We start from the raw sequence: 8372 nt of genomic DNA on the forward strand, positions 1-8372 counted from the left end.
TCCACCGACACCCTCATCTGCTTATCCGAGCTCGTCCTCACCCTCAACAATTTCTCCTTCAATTCCTCCCACTTCCTACAGACTAAGGGGGTGGCCATGGGTACCCACATGGGCCCAAGCTATGCCTGCCTCTTTGTAGGTTACGTGGAACAGTCCCTCTTCCGCACCTACACAGGCCCCAAACCCCAGCTTTGCCTCCGTTACATTGATGACTGTATCGGCGCCGCCTCTTGCTCCCCAGAGGAGCTCGAACAGTTCATCCACTTCACCAACACCTTCCACCCCAACCTCACGTTCACCTGGGCCATCTCCAACACCTCCCTCACCTTCCTGAACCTCTCAGTCTCCATTTCAGGTAACTAGCTAGAAACCAATGTCCATTTCAAGCCCACTGACTCCCACCGCTACCGAGAATACTCCTCCGCCCACCCACCTTCCCGCAAAAATTCCATCCCCTATTCCCAATTCCTTCGGCTCTGCCACATCTGCTCCTAGGATGAGGTATTCCACTCTCGTACATCTCAGATGTCCTTGTTTTTCAAGGACTGCAACCTCCCCCCCTCAGTGGTTGAGAATGCCCTTGACCGCGTCTCCCGCATTTCCCGCAACACATCCCTCACAACTCTTCCCTGCAATAACCGCCAAAAGATAATCCCCTTCGTCCTCACATACCACCAACCTCCGTATCCAAAGCATCATCCTCCGACACTTCCGCCATCGACAATCCGACCCCACCACCCAAGACATTCTTCCCTCCCAACTCTTATTTGCCTTCCGGAGAGACCACTCTCTCTGTGACTCCCTTGTTCGCTCCACACTCCCCTCCAACCCTGCCACACCCGGCACCTTCCCCTGCAACCGCAGGAAATGCTACACTTGCCCCTACACCTCCCGCCTCACCCCCATCCCAGGCCCCAAGAAGACCTTCCACATCAAGCAGATATTCACCTGCACATCTGCCAATGTTCCCGGTGTGGCCACCTCTAAATCAGGGAAACCAAGCGGAGGCTTGGGGACCGCTTTGCAGAACACCTCCGCTCGGTTCGCAATAAACAACTGCACCTCCCAGTCGCAAACCATTTCCACTCCCCCTCCCATTCTTTCGATGACATGTCCATCATGGGCCTCCTGCAGTGGCACAATGATGCCACCCGAAGGTCGCAGGAACAGCAACTCATATTCTGCTTGGGAACCCTGCAGCCCAATGGCATCAATGTGGATTTCACAAGCTTCAAAATCTCCCCTTCCCCCAATGCATCCCAAAACCAGCCCAGTTCGTCCCCTCCCCCCACTGCACCACACAACCAACCCAGCTCATCCCCTCCCCCCACTGCATCCCAAAACCAGCCCAGCTCGTCCCCGCCTCCCTAACCTGTTCTTCCTCCCACCCATCCCCTCCCCCCACCTCTAGCCTTACCCCCATCTCCTACCTACTAACCTCATCCCGCCCCCTTGACCTGTCTGTCCTTCCTGGACTGACCTATCTCCTCCCTACCTCCCCACCTACACTCACCTTTTCTGGCTCCATCACGCCTCTTTGGCTGGTCTGTCTGCTCTCCTCCTATCTACTCCCATATCCATCTTCTCTCTGCCTCCCCCCCCCTCCCTATTTATTTCAGAACCTCCTGAAACGTCAGTTTTCCCTGCTCCTATGATGCTGCTTGGCCTGCTGTGTTCATCCAGCTCCACACACTGTTATCTAGGATCTGATTGGCATGGACAAGTTGGGCCGAAGGGCCTGATTCCGAGCTGTACAGCTCTATGACTCTAAATGGTGAAAGTGCTGTTGCAGCCAATTCCTGTGATCGTGAAGGTAGTGAGTAGTGGGGTGGCTGACTGGTTAGCACCTTTGCTGCACAGTGCCAGCGACGTTAGTTTGATCCCACCCATGGGTGACTGCCTGTTCTCCTTGTGTCTGCGTGGGTTTCCTCTGGGTGCGCTGGTTTCCTCCCACAGTCCAAAGATGTGCAGGTTAGGGTGGATTGGCCATGGGGAAATACAGGGCTGGGGTGGGTCAGAGGTAATCTTTGGAATCTCAGGATGGGCCGAATAGCCAGCCACCACACTGTAGCGATTCCGTCATTCCAAGGCAGAATGCTCTGTAACCAGGACGGAGATTTGGAACTGGCATTTTTTCTGTGCCTGATTTTATTGTATGCGTTAGGGAGTGACTGTCCCATTTCACATCTGTGTCCTCCCCACACTGAGGGCTGGCTGATGCCGCTGACAGGCACTTCCTCTGCGCACTCAGGGGGAATTGCTTTCTTTGTGCTAATTGCTCAGACAACAGCAGTTTGTGAGGAGCCAGCCGTGAGAGTGAGCGGAGCTACAGGAGAGGGTCCCGTGCAGTTGCCACTCCCCAGCGGGGACACTGCCCTCCCCTCTCAGCCACTTTGCCCTTTTCTGGGGTATCTGCTCTTTCACAGATGCTAGAGTCTTTACTCGGTAAGTGCCCACTTCTCTCTCCCCGATTGCTGCCCACGACCCTGCTTTTCAATTCCATGGGAATCCCTGAGGCGGGTTCTCAACAGCTGATCCACGGGTGCACTGTATAGCAGACACCCCTGTCTGTGGCAAATTCAGGGAACATTTGCCCTCACTGCCCACCAGGTGGAGAGCAGTTAGACCCCCTGAAAGTGAGAGCCAACTGGGGGATTCCTTGTATCTGTACTTCCCAGGGAAAGAGAGAGAGAGGCGGGGGGGTGGTGGGGGGAAGTGTTGGGAATAGCAATCAGTGAATTGATCAGTCAGGGCAGGCTTACAAAGATAGTGAAGGTTTTACTGTGATGCAATTAACGTTCCTGGGGGAGAGCTCGCCCCGTTTCTCCTTTCTGCCAGATTTGCTGAGTTTCTGCATTTTGGATTTCTACTATCTGCAACATTTTGGTGTTGTCTGGAATGTGTTTGAGAAAGTACTTTCTGAAAGGCAGCCTGATGACATGAATGCATGTCCTCGGGGCAGAGAGACGTACACAGCACGCTGCACTTTGTCAATGCCAAACAGCCATGTCAAATTTATCTAGGGGTATGGGCAAAATGCTGGAAAATGGGATGAGATTTAAGATATCCAGTCGGCACGGACAAGATGTCCGTAAGAGCCTGTATCTGTGCTATCCAGCTCTATGAGTCTGTAAGTTAATGATGGTGGGAGTACATCACAGGCAGGTTGAAGAAGACAGGGGCTAACAGTAGATGCTGAGAATCAGTATTAATGGAAGAACTGTAGCTGCGCCTGGATCGACATTGCCCACACTGAGCTGGGGACATTCTGCAGAGGTGTGCAAGATTGGCGGAGACTGAGCCCATGGTGATCTGCTTGCTATGTGCTGCTGTCAATTAGCAATCAGGTTATTTCAGAGAAGGTAACAAGCAAGAGGTTTCCTTGCTCATGTTACGCTGGAGGTTTTTGAGTAATTTATGTGCTGTGTAAATTTGCACACAATTTGTAAGGTCTGACTTAGGTGTATCTGCCTTCAGTATGTAATTTATAATTAACTGTTAGCCGCAACCACCCGTGAATTCATGCTGCGTACTTATCCTGGATTATCGGATGTACGGGTTATCCAGACATACTCTTTCTTTTGTTTGACTATTGCACAGTCATTTCTTAATTCATTCATAGGACATGCATCTCACTAGGCAGGCCACCATTCTATTGTCCATCCCTAACTGTCCAGGGCCAGCTCAGATTCAACCACATTGCTGTGGATCTGGAGTCACATGTAGGCCAGACCAGGTAAGGCTGGCAGATTTCCCTCCTTAAAGGCTATTGGTGAACCAAATGGGTGTTTCCAACAATTGTGATGGTTTCAGGGTTATCATTGGAGCAGCTCTTCATTCCAGATTTTCTTGAATTCTCATTTCACCATTTGTCAAGGTGGGGCTCAATCTGTGTCCCCAGAAAATTGGCCAAAGGTTCTAGATTTTGAAGGGAAGAACAGCATCACTTCATTCAGTTTGCAAATAACAGATTTTATTCATTGCTTCTCTGTTGTTTTAGAAAGTGCTGTTGGTCTCTGCTGAGATCGGCACGGCCAGGTTCGTGAGAAGATTTGTAGCTTGGGTTGTGGATGAAGTTGTAAACTCATTCGCTGAGCTGGTGGGTTTGGCTGCAAAAGTTTGGTCATGGTAACATCGTCAGTGCACCCCCGGTGAAACATCGGTGTTGTTTCACTTGCTGATTATATAACCCAGATTGCTGGCGTGGTTGGCATCGTTCTTGGTTCTTTACTTCAATGGTTTGGATATTGGGTCCAGTTCAATGTGTGTGTTGATGGAGTTCAGGTTTGAAGGCCAGGCCTCATGGAAGTCACTGGCATGTCTCTGTGTGTGGCTCGAGTCATTACTGATGGATTGACCCAGTCAAATCTGTGTCCTTCCTTGTTTCTGCACATTGAGACCAGTGAGAATTGGTCATGCCTCTTGGGGGCTAGTTGGTGTTTCTGTTATCCTTATTGTCAGCTTTCTTCCAGTTTCACCTATGTAATGTTCCTCACAGTCCTTCCATGGTATTTTGTACATTATGTTGGTTTTATTGGTTGTGGGTCTGGGAACTTTTATGTTGGTAAGTAGCTGTCGCAGGGTGGTTGTTGGTTTGTGGGCTACCCTGATACATAGGGGTTACTCCTCAGGCCCCTAGGTACCAGACATATAAATAACAAGTGGGATAGTGCTTCACTGGAGGGGAACTGACCATGTTAGTTAGCAGAGTGAGGAAACATCTGCAATCAAACGTACCGGCTTGGACAGCAAATCTACAGCTTCATGATCTTCTCACAATTCTTTATCCTTAGCAGAAAAGCTAACTGTTCGCTGTTTCTTTTCTCACAGGCAGTGCCCTAATGACTGTCCACACAGCTCCCAACCAGTCCCTGGCAATGTCCTCAAATCTCAGCACCATCGACAGCTCCAATGACACACTCCCTTGCCCTGAAGGCAATTTCTGGGAGTGGATGTACACCTTTCAGCCTATTTACATCATGGCCGTGTGCATCATTGGCATTGCAGGCAACAGCTTTGTCCTGATGGTCTTGTGTTTACAGAAAGGACGTTGCACGGTGCCAGAGCTATACCTGGGGAATCTCGCTGGGGCTGACCTGCTCCTCTTGGCTGGCCTCCCTTTCTGGGCCGTTAACATTGCCCTCCACTACAAATGGCCTTTTGGAGAGTTCCTGTGCCGTTATGTCAACTCAGTGATTTACATGAACTTTTACGGTAGTATCTACTTCCTGGTGATGGTCAGCATCGACCGCTACTTCGCTCTTGTGAAAGTCCTATATCACGGCAGAATACGGACACTCTCATGTGCCAAGGTCAACTGCTTCATCATCTGGATGTTCAGCTTGCTGATGAGTAGCCCCAGCATCATATTCCGAAGAGTGATCCATGTGGAAGAATTGAACATGTCTGCTTGCCTACTCGATTACCCTAATCATTACTGGATACTGAAGATGGACATTGTGATGATGGTCATCGGCTTCCTCATTCCTGCAACCATCATCAGTTTCTGCACCTTTCAGATCCTAAATGTCCTCAGAAACAACCAAATGCAATGCTTCAAGCAAGCGAGCAAGGAAAACAAGGCCACCACCTTGGTGTTCGCTGTCCTTTTGGTCTTTGTCATTTGCTGGCTGCCTTTTCAACTGCTCCAGTTCCTCAGGATCTTTCAGTTTACAAACATCCTGCAGGGCTGCTCCTTAACAAGTGCGATTAGTAACGGCAGCCAGATTGCTACCTTCTTGGCCTGTACCAACAGCTGCATCAACCCTGTGCTCTATGTCCTTGTTGGAAAGCAGTTCAGGAAGAAAGCGCGGGAGCTGTGGGTCCGAGCAAAGGTCAGGAAGACATCTGGAACACAATCGCAGTGACTCCCTGGAGACCTATGGCACTGCGGTGACTTACAAAGACCTGATTTGTTTGCAGATATGGAAAGCCTCACATTGTGTCATGGATTTAATTGTTGACACTAAAATGTCTGACGTGAGAAAGTTTTTGTGATATTTCATGTTTCCCTAGATTGCAGCTCGCACAAGCAGAAAATGAACGTAATCTCTGTGTAATGTGAGGAATGTAATAAAAGGAGCTGAAAGCAGTGAACTCTCCCAGATGTGTCTGGACAAAACCTTTCAGCCAGGGAGTTGGGCTGACTCTGTGATACCATGTAGTGCCCTTGGCCTGGGATGTCTTTATGTGTCCAGGCGATGACTCCCATTCCCCCCTTGTTGCGAGAATAAGTTTGAAGCTGTTTGACTCACCACCAGAATACTTTACTGGCCTGTACATCTTTGCTGCATTGGCTCACATGAGAGAATCAACCCTTTTGAACTGAGATGAGGAGGAATGTTTTCGGCCAGAGTGTGGTGTATCAGTGGAACCCATTACCATGGATGGGGCCGTAGAGGCCAATTCATTGAGAGTGGTTTAAGAGAGGGATAGATAGGTCTTTGATTAGCAAAGGGTCATATGTTGTGGAGAGAGAGAGAGAGGAGAATGAGATTGTGAAACATGTAACACCATAAGATGTAGGAGCAGAATTAAGCCCTTCATCCCATTATGTCTGCTCTGTCATCTGATCATGGATCTGTTTGGCCCAACATTACCATCACTCCATCGCTGTTTGACCACAAGCTTATAAAGATGCCCAACTGCTGTGTAATCCAATGATAACATTCAATTTCATTTCATTGAGTCCAGGAATATGTTGGAAATTCTTCTAAATGGTGCATCAGTTTTTATCTTTACAAGATCAGTTTTTATCTTGACAACTCCCAATTAACTTTCGGGATATGCATGAGCCTCGCCACCCATCAAATTTCTTACATTGGAGCAGCAGCAGGCCATTCAGCCCCTTGATCCATTCCACCATGCAATGTCGTTGTTGGTCAGTACCCTAACTCATCTCCCTGTCTTTGGTTCATAGCATTGAATCCCTTCACCAGAGCCTAACTATAGGCTCATCCCTCATGGAGTCTCCCCACACTTATCATCCCCTTCCACAGGCAATGTGTGCTGCCCCCTTTTAGGGAAAATTGGGAAATCTCCAACATGAATCAAACTCCTACTGTATCTTCTCTTCTTCATTTAGCTCATCTGTCTTTGTAAACCTCCATTGGATCGGTTGAGCCTCTCTAATGAAGGTTCTAGGCCCAAAATGTCAGCTTTTGTGCTCCTGAGATGCTGCATGGCCTGCTGTGTTCATCCAGCCTCACACTTTGTTATCTTGGATTCTCCAGCGTCTGCAGTTCCTGTTGTCTCCCTCTCAGGCATAAGTGACCATGTGGATTTCTGCGCTGTGAGATTCCAACTCTTTACATAATAGAGAAAGAGACTGAGATCAGGATAAATCCAAAATACTACGAGCATGTGAAAGGTTAGGTATGTGTGGAAACAGAAAAGCTGGGCACAGAGGGAAATCATGAACTACAAAAACAAGTCAAGCTCACAGCAAGCCTTCAGCCTCACAAAGGCTGCCTTGCAAAGACAAGACAGTTAACAGGCCAGGGAGTATATTATCACCAGTGAACATTTTCTGACATTGTTGGAAAGCTTCCCAATCTTGGACAAATGCTAACACAACGTAAGATAACCACAAAGGTAGTTCAATGGCCAGGGGCATAGATTTAAGGGAAAGGGCAGGAGGTTTAGAGGGGATGTGAGGAAAAACTTTTTCTACCCAGAGGGTGATGAGAATCTGAATGTCACAGTCTGTAAAGGTGAGAGAGGCAGAAACCCTCATCACATTGAAGAAAGGTTTAGATGTACAGATGTGGTTCCAAAACATAGAAGGCTATGGGCCAAGGGCTAAAAATGGGTTTGGAATAGTAAGGGGCATGTTATTGACTGGAAAGGACTAAAGGGGTTGAATGGCCTGAGGTATAGAGCTTTGTATGACTCAAAACTCTACGAAGGGCCTCTATCCATCTTCGGTCCGCCTCCCCCGTCTCCCTATTTATTTCAGAACCCACTCCCCCTCCCCCTTTTCTGATGAAGGGTCTAGGCCCGAAACGTCAGCTTTTGTGCTCATAAGATGCTGCTTGGCCTGCTGTGTTCATCCAGCTCCATACTTTGCTTCAAAATATAACTTCACTCAGGTTTTATGTGTGTTGTCATTTTATTGTTTATTCATGGAATGTGGCTAGCCCAGTTTTACTGCTAATCCCATAGGTTCTTCAGAGGTGGTGGCAAGCTGCCTTTATATTATCAGTTCACATAGAATTGCTGCAGCGCAGAAGCAGGCCTTTCGGCCCATCAAGTCCACAATAATCCTCTGAACAGCATCGCACCCAGACCCACTCCACTACTCTATCCCTGTAACCCTGCATTTCCCATGGCTAACCCACGTAGCCTGCACATCCCTGAACACTATGGTACAA

At 48.6% G+C, this 8372-nt stretch overlaps 1 protein-coding gene across 1 annotated transcript; it reads left to right on the forward strand.

Annotated features, from left to right (window-relative positions):
• Positions 1 to 2305: 2305 nt before the first annotated feature.
• LOC125455642 (B2 bradykinin receptor-like) lies at positions 2306 to 6086 on the forward strand. Its single transcript, XM_059649432.1, has 2 exons — positions 2306 to 2445; positions 4831 to 6086. The coding sequence occupies exons 1-2, from the start codon at positions 2427 to 2429 to the stop codon at positions 5865 to 5867; spliced, it is 1056 nt and encodes a 351-aa protein (XP_059505415.1). The 5' UTR covers positions 2306 to 2426; the 3' UTR covers positions 5868 to 6086.
• Positions 6087 to 8372: the final 2286 nt, after the last annotated feature.

This window comes from Stegostoma tigrinum, chromosome 10 (genome assembly GCF_030684315.1).
Source record: "Stegostoma tigrinum isolate sSteTig4 chromosome 10, sSteTig4.hap1, whole genome shotgun sequence".
Classification (NCBI taxonomy): domain Eukaryota; kingdom Metazoa; phylum Chordata; class Chondrichthyes; order Orectolobiformes; family Stegostomatidae; genus Stegostoma; species Stegostoma tigrinum.